This window comes from Acinonyx jubatus, chromosome D3 (assembly GCF_027475565.1).
Source record: "Acinonyx jubatus isolate Ajub_Pintada_27869175 chromosome D3, VMU_Ajub_asm_v1.0, whole genome shotgun sequence".
Lineage (NCBI taxonomy): Eukaryota > Metazoa > Chordata > Mammalia > Carnivora > Felidae > Acinonyx > Acinonyx jubatus.
The window spans coordinates 88629918-88647767 of NC_069392.1; the positions used below are offsets into that span (position 1 = coordinate 88629918).

At 44.9% G+C, this 17850-nt stretch overlaps 1 protein-coding gene across 2 annotated transcripts in view; it reads left to right on the forward strand.

Moving 5' to 3' along the window:
* TSHZ1 (teashirt zinc finger homeobox 1) overlaps positions 1-17850 on the forward strand; it is a 74768-nt gene that overhangs the window by 35206 nt on the left and 21712 nt on the right. Inside the window, exon 1 of one of the 2 annotated variants that reach the window (XM_027069190.2) lies at positions 1855-5487. The exons of the other annotated variant lie outside the window; for it this stretch is intronic. Within the exon in view, the coding sequence (XP_026924991.2) occupies positions 5091-5487 (397 nt within the window). The 5' untranslated portion in view covers positions 1855-5090. Of the gene's footprint in view, positions 1-1854; positions 5488-17850 lie in introns of those variants that run through there. 2 annotated transcript variants of the gene reach the window in all.

Below are 17850 nucleotides of genomic sequence, written 5' to 3' on the forward strand. Positions count from 1 at the left end.
GTGGGGGGGCTCACCATGGACCACCCTGGCTCTTCTGCCTGCTCGCCTTACTTGTCTGCTCCCGGCCTCTTTAAGGGTGAAGGTTCGGAGTCTTTTTGGCACCCGCCTTCCCCCACACTCCAGTCTCCTGGGTCTCCGGGTTTGGTGGCACTGTCTTTGCACACATCTCTGCAGGGGCCACCCCCTGCCCCCCAGATGTGCCTGGTCACCAGCACTTCATGCTGGGCCAGCTGCTCTGATCTCCCTTTCCAGGACAGTCCACCTGTAGCTCTCCCCACAAAGGTCCTGGAGAACACTGTCATAGAAAAGTTTAAGAATCCCGAGTTTCTTGGGACGACACGTCGTGGGTCCTGGGGAAATGAATGTATCCTGCTCAGGCCCCAGTCTCTCCATCTCTGAGGTGGAGGGGTGGGGTTGGAAGCAGGTTCTGTTCTGGCCTGGCCTCTGCCCTGCACTCCACCTGGGGCTCCTTCCTGCTCTTCTGTCCATCGGCAGTGAATCTCAGACTTGACTTTCACCGTCCATTCCCGGGGCCCCCTACCCCGGCTGAGTACCTGGCAGAACTTCACAGCACCGAGTTCTCCTCTGTTCCTCAAGTCCGGCCCTGCTCACTGCGTCTGTCTTCCTCGCTAGAGTGAGGGCAGCTCGAAATCGGAGCCGCCTTCCCTTTGCCCCTCCACCGCCGAGGACGGTGCCTGACACACTCTAGACCCCGAGTAGACTTTGGGTGAGTGAATGAGCGGACGAACGGCCAGCCAGCCAACGAATGAATGGATTGTTCAATCTTACCAGTTCTTCTGCCAAGATCCCCCTTTCCTGGAAGCTGAAAGAACAGTCCCTTAAGGAAGGGCCCGTAGAGCCCTTTGGTCTCCACAGGAGGCTCTGTCACCTTGGGGCTTCAGGCTTCGCCCCTTGCCAGAGCGTAAGTTCCTCAGTGAGCTTATGCATCTTTGCACCGGGACGCCGCTTGACCAAATCACCCAACGGAGTGACTCTGAGTTACCAGCAATGTTGCAGTCGTGCATTTAGGGCTGGCGGGATGGGGGGGGGGCACAAGGAGGGGGTCTTCGATGGGAGGCCTTTAGCGGATGATGAGCAGACTGAACCCAGGTGGGCTGGGCAGTTGATGGTGGCAGGTGAGGACCCCGGACTTTCACTCCAGCATCTGTCTCGTGAGGGGGCCCTGGACGTGGCGTATTCGCAGGCGAGGTATCCTCTCTGTACTTAGTGTCACGGCTGGTCTGGTGCACTTCGAGTTCTTCTCACGCTGCACTGTTACCCTTGTAGCACCTACACGTATTTTCCATATATTTTATTAGAAATGTATTTATTAGATTCTTTCTTCAGTTATTTCTGCCTGTGTTTGTTCATTTTTCTATTGCTTTGTTCATTTTTTTATGGATTTGGAAAAATTCTAATAAGGATGTTCACTCCTCTTTCTAGTATCTGTATAGTAGCGAACCCTTTGGTTTGACTTAAAAATTAGTTTGTGACGGGGGCACCTGGGTGGCTCAGTCAGTTAAGCATCCAACTTCGGCTCAGGTCATCGTCTCGCGGTCTGTGAGTTCGAGCCCCACGTTGGGCTCTGCGCTGACAGCTCGGAGCCTGGAGCCTGCTTCGGGTTCTGTGTCTCCCTCTCTCTCTGCCCCTCCCCTGCTCACACTCTGTCTGTCTGTCTCTCTAAAAAATAAATAAACATTAAAAATATAAAAAAAAAATTAGTTTGTGGTGTTTTTGCCCTCTTCTGTTATCTTTTAAGATTACACAAGTGAGATATATATACATATATACATATATATATACACACACACACACATATATGTATATAATATACACACAGACACACGTATGTGTGTGTGTGTATTAAAAACCTTGAACAAAGAAAACGAAATTTTAAAATAGATGAAGCTTATGTGAAATCCTATCCTCTAGAAATAACCAAAGTTGATATTTTGGTGTAGAAGGATCTTTTCCTATGCAAATATATACATATAAGTACTTTACATAGATTTTTACCAAAGTGGTTTCTTCTTACATAGTTTGTTTTACAGTTTACTTTTTAGCTCATAACATTTACCATGCCAATATAGACCTGCTTTGTCATTTTAAGTACTTGCATATTATCCCATTTTATTGATATGCACAATTTAGTTGAGAAATCAACCATTGTTGGAAATTTAGTTCTGGCTCAGTTTCACAGATGTAAACAACGATGTAATTAATATCTCTGTATGTATATCTTGGCAATAGTATCATCATTTCCTTGATAAATTCCCAGAAGTAGAATTACCAGGTCAAAGGTTTGGGCTGTTTTAAATTATTTTGGTACATACACTGCCAGCTGGCCTTCTGGGAAGGCTGTGTACATTTCCAGCACCCCCAGAACTGTGTGTTTCCCTGGGCGGTGGCAGAGTTTTGATGGACTGAGCTGTTTTGATGCAGTCTCACCGGTCCTTTCCTGCATAGTTTCTGCCTCTGAAGTAATGTTTAAAAGGCATCTTCCAACCTCCACGATTATGTAAATACTCAGTTTTATTGTCTTCTAGTAATTTTATGGATTGATTCTTTTTAAATATTTGGTATATCTGAAATTGATTTTCGCATAGGGTGCGTGGTGGCCATGTGACTTCATTATTTGTTTTCAGATGGCCAGTTTTCCCAGTTCCGTTTAGTCAAAGGTCTGTCCTCTCCACACAGAATTCTACAGATGCTCCTTCATTATCCACGGGATTCTTGTATATGTTCGGGGCTGTCTCTTAGCTTTCCCTGTGATTTAAATGAGCGGTCTGTCTATTCCTGACCTGTACTCCCTGTTTTAATTACTGAGGCTATGTAATATATTTTGAAATAATCTAATAGCTTTCTATCCACCGCCTAGACCCATTACTCTTCTTTTTTTCAAAGAGTATTATTGTTATTTTTTTTGTTCCTCTGTATTAGATGAGCTTTAGAACCGCTTTTGTAAGCTTAAATAATACTTCAGATAGTGGGATTGGAATGATGTTGGGTTAAGAAATTAATTCAGGAAAACTCAGCGTCTCCACAGAAGTAGTTTGCCATTCTAAAAATAAAAATGATATATTTTCAAATATATTCAAGTCTTACTTTTTTTTTTATACTTTTAGGAAGGTTTGCGGATTTTTCACATACTGTTTGTGTCTTTGTTCTAGCTCCCGGGCTGTTCATTTCTTTAGCTGTTGGTTGTTGCTCTTATGACTAGAGTTACTTTTCTGTCGTATTTTAACTGGTTATTATTGGCGCATTGGAAATCTATTGATTTTCGATAACTTTCTAGCAAGCTTTTTATATTAGCACACGTTGTTGTTAATGTTGCCTATAGTAGCTCCGTCCTACATTTTAGTAGTTTTTTATGGCCACCTTCCCTTGTGGCTTTTCTGTCTAAAACAACAAAAACAACAACACCAACACAGTAACTGGTCAACGTTGATTAGTTCACGGAGGAATTCTGGATTTTTTGTTCTTTAAGTCAAGGATCGGTTGAGAACGATGCCTTAAAGCATCTTCTGCGAATAAATCCCTGAGGATTTACAAATGACCGGAATGGTGGCAGTCCGGCAAGTGGGGGGACGGAGATTTCCCTCGGCTGGTGGAGAGTCAGGGAGATACTGGGTCTATTTAGCCTGAAAAGGAAACCATCTTCACGTCTGTGAAGGCTGGCTGTTTCAAAAGTGAAATCTTTTCAGAGCGAATTGGCAGGAAAAGGAGCTTAAACATGGTGAAGCAGTGAGAAGGGCTATATTTGAATATAAACACCGCCCACTGGACAGCGGGTTAGGAAGGGAGGGAGAGGACCTGGTTTTTAAAAAGTGTGTTAATAATAGTGAAGTCTTCCTGATTCGACCACAGTCTTCAGGGTTGGGGATGGGCTTTGGCACTTGTCTTCCAAATGTGCCACTTTATAACATCCTTACCAAGTTTTCCAGTGTTCTCTGGTGACAGGGACTACATCTTTACAAACTTATAAAATCACATGGGTTTACACGTGTAGTGTTTATTTCTGTTGCCCATGCCGAATTCCTGCTGAAGATCCTGAAAATCCTTTAGGGCCCGGGCCTGGGGTAACATCTACCAAAATATTTATGCTTTTTGGGTCATCTCTCATGGTCGTCTTTAACCTAATGTAAAATAATTTTTTTTAAATGATTTTTTCTGGCTTTAAAATGAAAACTAAATCTTGGTGTGTTATATTCTGAATTGTAATTTGGAATGGACAGTCATGTATTTGTTCGGCTTTTATAATACATTGTGGGCCCCCCCCACCCCGTCACCCTGTCTTGCCTACCTGTGGAAAGGGGATGTTTACTGCTTTGTGGGACACTAGGAGGGTTTACAGTGATCATATATAAATAAGGCTGTAAGACACTCATAAACATGTGTATATCATTTTTGAAACAGTACAGCCTTGCCTATCCAGAAACCAATTAATTACCATCTTTTTTTTTCCGGGACAGCGCTAAGAATCAGAAGGGATGAAAGGACACTGGGCATCGAAAGCCCATGCGTTGAATTCGTGTATTTATTGGTAGACAATATCTCTGGGTCCTCCCTCACTCACCATTTGAATTTTATTTTTCCGTCACACATGGTTGTAATGGTCACGCATACCTGTTCTAGGCCATTGCAAATTAACAGTAGCAAATTGGAAGTAGGCAAAGGCAGACAGAGAACAGTGAGAAGTGATAACAGGGGACCTAATAGTAAGGGAGAAGAAAGGAAAAAAAAAAAAACTATTGTAGAAGAATGAATCACATGAAAAACATAGCACTGCAGCCCATTTATTGGAAATGGCATCGTTCTCTGCCCCTTTGTGGCCGTTACTGATTGCCCCAAGTTTTTATATGGAGTCGCCAGGCACATTTTAATTGTGTGCAATATACTTTAAACAGCGTGGCAAAAGCATGTATATTTTATGTAGATTTTCCGGGGCTTAAACATTTTTTATAAAATTCTGCTCAAAAGAGTAACCCTTCATTCAACTACCCAGAAGACTCCGCTTTGCCGAATGAGTTCTAAATCCCTGTGATTGTAGTCAACAATATCTGTTAAGTCCTTGATGGGATAAATTCTTGATGTGTTTTTTGGGAAGCGCTTTTGCATATCATTTCACAATGGTTAAGTACGCTTTCTGCATCTGTTTTAATGTGTCTATATTTTCACGTCGAATTGGCTGGAAACTATTTGGTTCTGTTCCTCTGACATGCTTATTTCCTTTCTTCCTCCCCCACCATCTGGGGTGCTTTCTCCGATGCTGCCTTTGGAAGGAGAGCGCCACTGTGCTGTCTGAACACATGTGGGTCTCGTTGCATCCACATCTGTCTGTTCACCTCCAGTGTTTCATTTGCACACTCCGTGGAGGTGGGGTGCTGCGTGCTGCCTGGAAGAACCGGGGGGAAATGTTCCGTAGACACGCGCATTTGACCACCGGGGCACATTTTGCACAACAGGAAGCAAATGTGGTAAATACAGGTAACAGGCTATTTACACGTACAGGTAACTTTTGTATTTTAACCAGTCTTTTCTTCGTCTTTTTTTTTTTTTTTCTGCCAAAGCTGGGGATGCTTATAAGCCCATTGCCCCTTCTTAAAAGGTAACTGTTTGCAATGTGATCTATGAGACAGTATCTAAAAAGAATCTTAGGAAAATGGTGCTTGTAGTTTTCAGTGCCCATGTAAGGTCTAGTTTGTAAGGTTTCTAAGAAATAACTTTTCATTGACAATAGCCACCTGAATTGTTTGATTTCTACTGGACACAGTGGAATTGTTGCAGTGATAAGGCAGTTACAAAACCAGAGGATAACAAATAGACCGCCTTTTTGCGAGTGTATTTTACCCCGTGTACTCAGGAGGAGTCTGAGCTAATGAAGAAAAATAACATTTGTACTTATGTCCTAGAAGAATGTCACAAGAACTATTTATTGCTCACTAAAGAAATTAAATTACTTAATGAAGGTGAATTATTAACTTAATTTATTAGGAGTTTAATTTGGGAGCTATTTTCATAGGGATATTGGCCAAGGCATGAACGATAACACTTTAACGTATAAAGACACTCAAATGACTTTAAATAGGCAACTAAGTGTATTTCAATAGAAACTGATATCTCTATGTTTTAAATAATAGCAAGTCCTCAAAAAAGACCTATTCTCAATAAAACTATGCAGTCAGTAAGGAGGTATGATTCCTTTAAGGGGAATTCATTTTCAAAAGGCGTATGGCTTATCATTGATAGGCACTGTGGCATTACTTTATCAGGTAAGTTCCGTTTCTCAAGTAATTGCCCCGTTCCTTCTCCTCGTGGGGTGGCTGTTCGTTGGTAACTTTGAGTCATTGGAGACCAGAAATCAGAGTGACCGATGTGCCTTGGGTTTGGTCATAGCCGACGAGCTAAGTCACAGAGGCTTCTGAACCACATAACCCGTAGTAGGTCATGTGTCCATGTGGCGATTGTAAATTCCAAATGGAGTCTGTGTTTCCTGGCCTTAAAATAAGATGTGTTCATCATTGCCTTTACTAGATAGTTTCTACTTTCTCCTTTTAAAAATACAGTGAGGTGGGAGGGGGGGCAGGGTTTGTTTTTTTTTTTTTTTTATATCCATGTGTGAGTTAGTGATTAGGATAAAAGCCAGAACTGGTAACTTAAGGACAGTTCCCTGGAATCTTCTAGAACCATCATCATGTAACCATTGTTTTAGTGATTCATGAACTACGTGGGAGAATTATGAGAAAAACATCTCATTCTTTAAGTAAACTAGGTTTCTCTTCTTTGAATTTTTTAGTGACGTTAGGAATTTCCATGGTTCTATGCAATATGGGATCTTTCTAAAGCAGCATATCTAATGTAGATACAGAAACCAATATTGTGTATTTTCACCTGCCCTTCCCCACATACAAACACAGCTAGCGAGGTTAGAGGAGGCATTTTTAGGTTTGAAATTAAAAGTTTTGCTTTCTCTTTAATCTGTGACATTCCAGATGAAGTAATTTACTTATGACAGATGTATGGTGAGATGCTATTCTTTTAGAACTGTCTGGACAACTTTACTTTATTGCCTACTTATCAGAAAATAGTGGTGACGTGTATTTATTGCCTCAAAGATGCCTGTGAAATACCCAGTATCATCTGCATCCCTGAAGAAAGGACCCAGCCTGTTCTTTGTTGCAGTTTTAAAGAATTTGATTAAGTAACTCGATCAAAGTGGTCTTCAGTTGGGAGATCATTACCAAACTAATCGCCTTCATTGACAGATTACTCAAGACCCCCAAGAGCATGTGATTTCTTGTGTTTTGCAGGAATGCATTTGAAACATTTACCAAAACTCTCAATGTAACATAGAAGCTGCTAAACTATTTTTAAGTAATGGGTCATTTTTATTGCTGCTCTAAACCATGCTTCTCGTCACGTGCCACAAAGAAGGACACAGTTTGGTTGCTGTTCCAGAACCTTGAGTAGGACCAAGCACAGGAAGTCAGAGTTTGACATACTCCTCAGAGCAAGTGCTTCCCTATGAGAAAATGTTTTTAAGGTTTATTGATTGAGGATATTCACTCTGTTCCTAATCCAGGATGTTGTTCATTTAAAAAATTCGGCCTTAAGTTGCTTGAGATGCTGTATGTTAGCAGGAAAAAGTGGCTGGTATCTGTAGATAAAGTCGTGGAAGTCTTTGCTTTTGATTCTGGACTATTTCCGTCTGGTTTGGTGTCTCTGTTACAGAAAGCATAGTCTCAGGGCACCCCCAGTCCCTGGTCAAATCTGTCTTCCCTGCTGCTTATCTTCATGGTTTCAGACAACACTCCTAATTTCAGCTGCTTGATGCATGTCCCTGTGGTCCCAGAAACTCAGCTACGTCCTAGCTCCGTGGCCCGAGGCCCGTCATTTGCCTCAGTGTCTTTGTCTGTAAAATGATGGAATGGTGAGGAGGAAGTGATTGGAGGGCACGGCCTGCCTGCTCTTTGACACGAGCGCAACACAAGGTGTCTGTGGCTTTATCGTGGTGTGGGAACGCCAGCGTGGCGGCCCCCATCTGGGCTCCTGGGTGATCACAACTCAGGTTTTGTTGGGAAGACTTGGTGGAGTGTATGTGGTACACAGTGTCAGGGGGCTCTCTGCGAGCCCTGCTCCCCCACTGACATAGACTTCGTATTGAAATAGCATCTCCAGTGTGTGCCAGCTCGTATCGGATGCTCCTGGACACGTGATTTCGCCCACCTGTAGGCTGATGTAAGCGTTTTGAGCATGTTTAGTGCAGGCCAGGCTAAGCCGCGATGTCTGGTATGTCAGGTGTATGAAACGCATTTTCAGTTTATGTGATTTTCAATTTAGGATGAATTTATCAAGATGTAACCCTGTTGGAAGTCCAAGAAAGATCTGTATATTTTTTCTCCCATTATAAAAATGTTACTAACTTGATTTTATGACCCCTTAATGAGTTATAGCTCTCAGTTTGAAAAACATTGTCCTGCAGTATGCTTTTGGGATTTCCCTCCTTATCTGGGCTCACAGTGAAACTCAGGAAGGATGACGGTATAGTGAGTCATGGATGCTGTTGGTTATGATGATGGTGATGGTGATAAGAATGATTATGATGATGGTGACTGTGACGATGGTGATGGTGATGGTGGTGATGGTGATGACGATGGTGACGATGGTGACGGTGGTGATGGTGATGGTAATAGTGATGATGGTGATGGTGGTGATGGTGATGGTAATAGTGATAATGGTGATGGTGGTGACGATGGTGATGGTGGTGATGGTGGTGATGATGGTGGTGATGGTGATGGTGGTGATGATGGTGGTGATGATGATGATGATGGTGATGGTGATGGTGGTAGTGATGATGGTGATGGTGATGATGGTGATAATAGTGATGGTGATGATGGTGATGATGGTGATGGTAATAGTGATAATGGTGATGGTGGTGACAGTGGTGACGATGGTGGTGATGGTGGTGATGGTGATGGTGGTGATGATGATGATGACAATGGTGATGGTGATGATGATGGTGGTGATGGTGATGATGGTGGTGATGATGATGATGGTGATGGTGGTAGTGATGATGGTGATGGTGATGATGGTGAGAAAAATGATGGTGATGATGATAATGGTGATGATGGTGATGGTAATAGTGATGGTGGTGATGGTGATGACGACGGTGATGATGATGATGGTGATGGTGGTGATGGTGATAATAATGGTGGTGGTGATGATGATGATGTGATAGTGGTGATGGTGGTGATAGTGATGATGCTGATGGTGTTGATGGTGATAATAATGGTGGTGGTGATGGTGATGATGGTGATGGTGATAATGGTGATGGTGATAATGGCGGTGACAGTGATGACGTTAGTGTCAGCTCCTGCTTATTCACATGTTCTTAACTTATTTTTTTTTTGTTAAAAAAATTTTTCTTTTTAACGTTTATTTATTTTTGAGACAGAGACAGAGCATGAACGGGGAGGGTCAGAGAGAGAGGGAGACACAGAATCCGAAGCAGGCTCCAGGCTCTGAGCCATCAGCCCAGAGCCCGAAGCGGGGCTTGAACTCACAGACCGCGAGATCATGACCTGAGTTGAAGTCGGACGCTTAACTGACTGAGCCACCCAGGCGCCCCTTAACTTATTATTTTAATTTTAAAACAATGCATGCTTATTGTAAGTAATAGGACAAAGTGTAAAAACATTTGCATTCATAATAAAAATGGTTAAAGAAAGTTACTAATCTTTTTCCCTTGTCTCCCTTTCCATCTCCCCTCCCACTAAGGTAACCCACGAAAACAGCCTGGTTCTTTGTGCTCGTAAGTACGAGGGAAGACATATGTACTGCACGTGGGGCTATCTTTATTGTCTAGAAAGCAGAATCCATTTGTGCAGTTTGATTTTCTCAGTTAAAAATAAGTCATGATCATCACTCCAGAGAGACATCCTAGGCTATTTTTAGGCTGCATACTTTTCAAGGTCCCACATTTGTTCAACTGTTCCCTTATTGGTGGATGTTCAGGTTGTTTGTGGTTGTGGACCACCCCAGACAATGCTGCTGGATACTTATGTATTTCAAGGGACACGTTCTTCAGTCGGGTGTTCAGGGGTCAAAGAATCCGTTTTGTTTTCATTGCCAAATTGCTTTCCAGAAAGGTGTCGTCAGCATCCATTTATTGAGAGTGCAAAGAGTGAGCCTCTTCTTAGGTGTGTGCCAGTCTGGCCTCACACCAACACTGTGCCTTGTTGACAGTTACCAGCTCATTCATCCCAACAGAGCCAGAGTGTGGAAGAGCGAACGAATGAATGAGTGGAAAAGTGAATGAATGAATGAATGAATGAATGAGAGCACAAATGAGGCAGGCCCGGGCTGCAGAGTGGTGTTTCTGTGTCCCAGTCCAGCTTCTCCTGTGTCCTTGGCATTGCTCACTAGGGTATGAACTTGCTTCAGAAATAAACGTTTATTCCTATCTTCTTGGACAAGGTAAGGATTTCTTCTGCCCTTACGTTTTCCCCAGCGCAGGGTCTACAACTCCGCGAGAGTACTTCCAGCATTTTGTTGTGCATGAAAGTGAGTTGAAGGTGTCCTTTCCGCATCCTACTTTGCGGCTTTGTGAAGACAAAGGCTGCCTCTTCACCTTGCGTCTCTGCAGTGAGTAATCTGGTGCCAGATAGCTGACGCTTAGTAAGTGGCTTTGAATCCGCACAAGAGTGTCGACAGGATCTCTGTGTCCACGTTTGTGAGCGAAGCCATTGTTTCCTTCCATTTTCTCATGACTCACGACTACACACAGGGTCCCTGTTGTCTTTCCTGAGGTGGAGAGGCTTCGGCCAGCTGCTGGTTCCCCCTTGTTAAGTGTTTGCAGAGGAAAGAGGGGATGGGGATTGATTGACATCACCCCCGCTTTCACTGTGAACTTCTGTGGGTGTGATCAGTTTTGCCTCTGTGGCGCCATCATTTGTCGTTGACATGTGACAGTACTTGTTCATTGAATGCCTGGGTACCAGACACAAATGTACAGCCACAGTACACGCATGTGCCCAAGGAAGCCTTAATTTCCCAAGTTTGAAGGGACCTACGGGCAGATCGGCTTGAGGTGATCTCTTAGTTTTATACTCACTATCTCTGTAGTACCTCTGATGTCAGATATAATTGATTAAAATCACACAAATGGTTGAAAGTGTGTTTTTTCTCCTGACTGCTGATCTTGGTCTGGGTCTCTCATTGCCTCCCCTCTCCCCACCGCCACAGTCATCCTATAAAGACTCCTTCCTGGAGGTCCTTAGCCTGCCGAGGGGCTTAGGTGATGGATGTTGCAGCCCAGCTCGGTAATTTGGGGTGTGGAGGAGGATAGGACTGTATCATGCAGAATGGATGTGCAGTAACAAAGAGCCCCCACATGTCTGCGGCCTTGAGTGACTGAACTTGCTTTCCCACGTGAGCTCCGGGCCTATCTCCGCGTAGGCTGCGTGTTTTCCGCACTCAGATACTAGGTTCGTGTTGTCTCCACCTAGACCATTGGGGGTCACCGTGGCGATGTGGTGGGTGGTGCACACACTGGCCCTGAAGGCTCTTGGGAAGGGACATAGTATTGTTCCTGCCCACATTTCCTCAGTTGCATCTGATCTCAAGGAGTGCAGTTCTGTGATGTGCTTGGAAAAGAAGCAGCTGAATATTGGCCAATAACCCTAATGCTTGCTCTGGGGGCCAAGTAGAAAGACGAGGGAGACAGGAGAGACGAAAGGGCAGCACATTCTACGACCGTAAGGAAGAAACTCTGCCTTGTAAGAAATTAGCTAACTAATTCTGCCAAAAGAGAGGCTCCAAAACCACTTTTGATTGATAGCAACATCATTGTAACAAATTTATGGTCTCCTGGGTGATTGCCTTGAAGGACAACAGTCATCTCCCTCCAGAAAGATGTTCTCTAAAGGGCGTTGGAATACTTGTCAGCTGATACTGACATCTTTAATACATGGCCTGACCCATGCGCCCATTACCATAAACTCAACCACAGGTGGACATCCAGAGGTGAAGGCACCTTAGTGCTTCCTGTTGGCCGTAGAGAGAGCGTAGGAACTGCCTCCAGCGGGCAGTGCTGCCCTCCCAGAAAGCGAGGCTTCCTGTTTTGCCTTGGTGCAACAAACCTTGTTCCGCCTTGTTGAAACAAACACGATTTCTCATTTGATGGTTACACAGCGTATTCACTTCTGAACTCTGAGAAGAGGAAACCCTCGCGGGCTTCTAACAGCCGCAGCGTTTTAAGGCTACGGGACCTTCGGCTGAAATGAAAAGACGTGGTTTTGGGGATTTGAAATCAAGTAGGAGTTGTGATGTGCGGGGACATGTTAATTTCCACATGGGATGATTTTTATAGACCAACCCAATAATGTGTAATAAACACACAGATAAATGGCTCCAGCTCACATAGGGTTTGGCCGTCACTCAAACCAGACCCCGAGGTGGACTGGCTTGTGGCCTCTACGGGAGAGAGGGGTTCTTCTCTGCCTTGGGAAATCCTTTCTGACCGCCCAAGGCCGCTCCGTGTTTTCTCCTCGAGAAGCCCTTCGAGCAGCAGAAGCTGTTCCATGACCGTGTGGCCAGCGCCGTGAGCACGATTGGTTCTGGGTGTCACCGCACCACACCGTCCTGATCGCGGTCGTCTTGTGGTCTGTGCCTTGCGTCCTGCTGCTTATGGCCCTCGCGACTCGAACGTTTTCAGGTTGGAACGGGTTTTAAGGATCGTCTGCCACACCCCTGCGTTTGTGGCACACGAGGAGATGCAGACTCAGGGTAGCTTGTGGATACTGGTCAAGGTGTCCCAGGGATGCCGGTTGTGGAAATAAGATGAGGGACCTGTTTGCTGATGACCAGGCCAGGGCTTTTCATGTGCCAGCATGCCACATCCATCGTCAACTTGTGTGTGCTTCTGGAAGCTCCACACTAGGCAGTGTGTGGGTTCATTAAACATTTGAGTAAATATGGTCCTTGCAAGATTTTTTTAAGATACGGTCTCTTAAAAAAATAAGGAACATGCAGGGGCGCCTGGGGTGGCTCAGTCGGTGAAGCGTCCGACTTCGGCCAGGTCACGATCTCGCGGTCCATGAGTTCGAGCCCCGCGTCGGGCCTTGTGCTGACGGCTCAGAGCCTGGAGCCTGCTTCGGATTCTGTGTCTCCCTCTCTCTCTGCCCCTCTGCCTCTCATGCTGTCTCTCTGTCTCTCTCAAAAATAAACAAACATTAAAAAAATTTAAAAAAATAAATGAAAAATAAAGAACATGCAGTCATTCGTCAGTAATATAATCTATCAAACTAGCATTACTTCTGTGTCACAATCAGATTCATCTTATGTCACTTGGACTTAAGATGCCTTTGGGAGGACTAGAAGGTGCTAGAAGGGTGGGACCTACCTGCAGTTCCATTCATGTTACCGCCAATTTAATTCTCCATCTCTGTTGTTCTTTCTTTACCTCCTAGCGAGGTTCTGTTTTGTGTTAAACACCCGTATACATGTTATCAATAATCAATCTATTCTTCTGACCCATGTCTTATATTTTATAAGTCCTTTTTCTAGCAAGCAAATATCAGCATTCCTAACTCTTAACACAAGTAAATAAATTAAAATAGGTATTTATCAGTTAAGGAAATGGTTTGCTGTAGTTATGGGGCCAAGAAACAGTAACTGTATTCAGTGTATCTATGTTTCTTGTTTGCAGCTTGGCAACTAACCATAGAGATTGTGTGTGTGTGTGTGTGTGTGTGTGTGTGTGTGTGTGTTAGTTGTGGTGTTTGTATCAATATTCATACAGATACAGTAATTCAGTGTGAAGGGAAATCAGTGTTTTTCTGAGCTGATTTGCATATGCATGTCAGACCTAGCTATGCCATCTTTATGGCACCGACGAAAACAAGCTGACCTTTTACCAAGGTTTTGATTCTGGAAGATTCTGTGGTTTGAGTTTGGAGGGGAGGGGTTGCAGAAGAAAAGGGAAGAAGCAATTGTTGATTTGTATCACGATGCCAGCAACAGTCAGGAACATAAGATGCTTTTCAGCTGTAATTGTAGCTTTGCTCAAGGCTACTGTAGTTATACTACATTAAATTCCATTGTCAGTCAACTCCAGAGTTTCAAGGAGCTTCCGTCGATACTGACCCACAGAACATTGATACTGACCCATAGAACGGTCCCAACTATCCTTTGTGCATCTTCTCTTATTATAAAGCGTAGTGTTATTTTATACACTGGAGATATTGCATCACGAGAGCGCATAATATCACTCCTTGATAGGATTATGGTACAGCAATCAGAAATACGCGTCAAAACTTATCTAGCTAGCTATCCTCTTAAAGTCCTTGGTTTTCATTACAATTATTTTCCAAAAAGAAATCGAAAATAAAATGTCATTGTGAATAGCATACATCTGAAATGGGTTGTTTACCCTTAACAGGAATAGGACAAATACATCACAGAAGCTCTCACCTGGCTTCTATCAAAATAATTATTTTAACAATTATCTCTACCGTTCAGTTAACTTGTGCATGCGGATGGTGTTTCTGTGTCTTTGTGTTCAGCAACCCCGTGCTTAGAGTTCTCCCAGGAACTATTATGCTGCCAGATTTTATTTTATTTTGTTATTTTATTTTTTAGTACAGAGGGAAAAAAAAAGAAAGAGAAAGGGCTATTTAATAGGAATTGCACTCGGATACGTACATTCTTTGGAGATCACGGTGGGGTCTCCGGAAGGGGCGGTCGGACTAGCCAGTCTTACCAGGCAAAGAACCACGTAGACGCTGGACCTTAGAAGTCAGTCGGGTTGAGCTCATGAGGACACGCATCCTTAAGTGTCTTTGAAAACTTTCATTCCTCACGTGTACTCCCAAGTCAGTTGTGTGTGTGGGTGTGTGTTTGAAATTGAGGGGCAGGCGTTTTGAGTTACACACTCCTTATTCGTTCAGTTACACGTCACTCAAAGATGTGCCATCCCAGCGAGGTCAACGTCTATTTCCTATCCTTTCCTTCCTTCCTTCAGGAAAGTTGAGCGCACAGCAAGTGTTACTAAGGGGGGCTTTTGTTTGTTTGCTTAAATGCGTACATTAAATTGCTTCTGTTTTAAAATATTTTTCATTTAACGGAGCAGTGTGCAGAATGTGATCCCAATTGTTCAGGCCTCGGACCATGGTGGAGAGATGGTGGGAGAGAAGCCTGCCCCGACCACTCCCCCCCACCCCCCGCCCCGCCTTCACAGGGCATCTGTGATTTTAAGGCCAAATCGTTTTGAGAGAGAACGTATCTCTCAGTGGGGCAACTTTCTTGCAGTGGACTCACCCCCAAGGTGGGACCCCTCTGGCTCGTCTTGCGTGTGTACTTGAGTGAGTAGAAACACTTTAAGAAAAGTAAACTCCGTGCTTTTCTACTGTCATATTTGATTTGAGCTCTGCTCTGATGGTTGTTTGAAGCTAACGTGAAATGCAGTGCCTGCCTGACCCATTTTCGCAGCCCATTATCATAATTTCACTGTCGTATGGCCACTGAGTTAATGTACTTACAAATGACAGAGAAAGTGTGTTACATGACCTTAGGGTTTTCAAAAATTAAATGACGTGGTAGGTCGTATTTCAAAGAATAGCTAAGGAGAATGGTTTTCTTTCCTGCATAAAGTGTCACTACGCATAGCAACAGGATATTGTATTTCTTTTTTATTACACAAAAATGTGAAGCTTTTAAACTCCGAGATTCCCCACATAAAATTTAATATTGGGGTAGGGAGTGAAATATCCAGTGGATAAATTTGCTTCTCCCCCATCTCGTCCCCTCTCCCTCTCTGGATGAAGCCCCCTTCAAAACTTAGCCGTGCAGAGATACTTTGAAATTCTTGTCCGGTGGTGAATTTAGGGTTTTGCCCCCTTACGCAAAGCCATGAGTTCCCACCCAGAAGGCAATGAAGTATTACATTTACTAAAATTCGCTTTGCTAGGGTGCCTGACATTAGGTTATTGTTTTGTCTTACGTGCTATAGGAATTATTTTTCGTTTTAAAAAGTGGTGGGTTTTTGTTTTTTTTTTTTGAAAGATTTGACTCTTTTGGCTTGAGGTTAAATGAGAGCTGGAAAAATACCTTTTAATTAAAGCAAGTGATATTGGTATGTTGTCGGTGCACAGAGCCCTATATTACCCACACTTTATGGTCTCCTGGACGCACACGGCCGAGCGGTACCCCACTCTGTGTGATTGATGCTCTCCATCACGGATGGGGATATTGGGGTGTGACGGGCCATGATGCACACCCAGTGCGTAAGGAGACGGGGACAGACCTCAAAAGTGTAGTCCTGTGGTAGTCCTGTGAGAACGAACTCACCCATCTGTTCTAGAATTCTCTTTCCAAGTAAGAATAGTGTATGTGAAGCGGTACCTCTCCGAAGGAGCCCTCAGGACTGGAAAAGCCATAGCCTGACTTACGGATCATAGACTGTATGGGGCGTCCGCGCATCAGTAAGAATCCAAAGTCCCTTTGCATGTGGTTTGTGTGAACTGAACAGAGGGTCTGTGTAACGGGGAGGCAGCTGTGTGGGGCTGAGTTGCGTACCAACCTCGACTGGAGTTTTGGTGACCAGAGACCCAGCTCGCATGTAGAAATAATAGTATTAACCACTGTCCTCAAGAAGAACACCAGGGGGAGAGGAGAAACAAGTCTCAGGCTTATATTCTGTTGCAACCGAAGGGTGTCCCCTGAAAGCCAAAAAGTGGGACTAAAGTCGGGCCGTTTGGGTTTTCTTTTGGCTCCTGTCTGCAGGCTGCGATTCAGGGTGCTTGAGTCCAGAAGTACCGTCACAGGCTCCCGTCAACCCACTGGCAGGACACGTGCCCTGCGTCTGGGAGGGACCGTTGTGCGCGGGCTCGGTGCAACGCAGAGCCTTACGGATGTAAGCCCCTGGCGGTGTTGACATAAAGAATATTATTTAAAGTTACTAAAATTTGACGAAGCCGCTCAATTTCATCTGCGCAGCGTCGTGCACCCAGACTAAGTCGCAGGGGGAAAAGACGGGGTGGCAGTGTGTGTTTCAGAAATGACTTGTCATGATTAATTTCTTTTTTTTTTTTACACCAAACCAATCAGACCATTTAAAACTTTTCTGACGTAGCCAAAAAGTTTTTATGTTTGCCGTTGGCTCCGGCGGCTCCGAAAATCCCTTTATTTCCTTGATTCCAGTGGACAGCGACCGCACGGTCCTCTTTTTTTCCGAAAACGAACACCGCAGCCTGGACACGGCAGCGTTCGAGCGCTTCCCCCGGAGGAAGCCTCGTGTTACCTTGCAGCTCGACCCCCGGTCCTGCCCGGGGTTGATCGGAAGCTGCCTTCTCACGTTCTGAACACACGACGCCCGCGGAAAAGTCAAGTTGGCGCCAGCGTCTCAGACACGCGCGACGGCCCGAGAAGCCAGGGGACTCTGTGGCACGCGCACGCCGTAGGGGTCCAGCTGCCACGCGGCGCGGGACGTGGCGGCGGGGCTTCGGGGTGGGGCGAGCCGTGGAGCCGGGAGGCCAGGAGACACAGGGCTGCGCGTGGCTTCCAAGGCTGACAAGGGCAGGGCGTCTGTGCACGCGGGCGGGGGGGGGGGGTGGGGATTCCTGCCTCTGCGCTAGGGGAACACATGCGGCCCGGAGAGGAGAAAGGAGGGAAGGGGCCAGGCGCCCCTCTGCCAGCAGATGAGCACGGCTGGCGAGTGTCGCCTCCAGTTGAAGGATGCTCTTGTCCCTTATTAGAGACGTGAAGCGGGTCAAGAAAGGAGGCAGATGAGCCCTCGCCTCTCAGAAGCAGGGCAGACCTTTCGTGTGCCTGTTGGGCTCTGACACAGGCTTG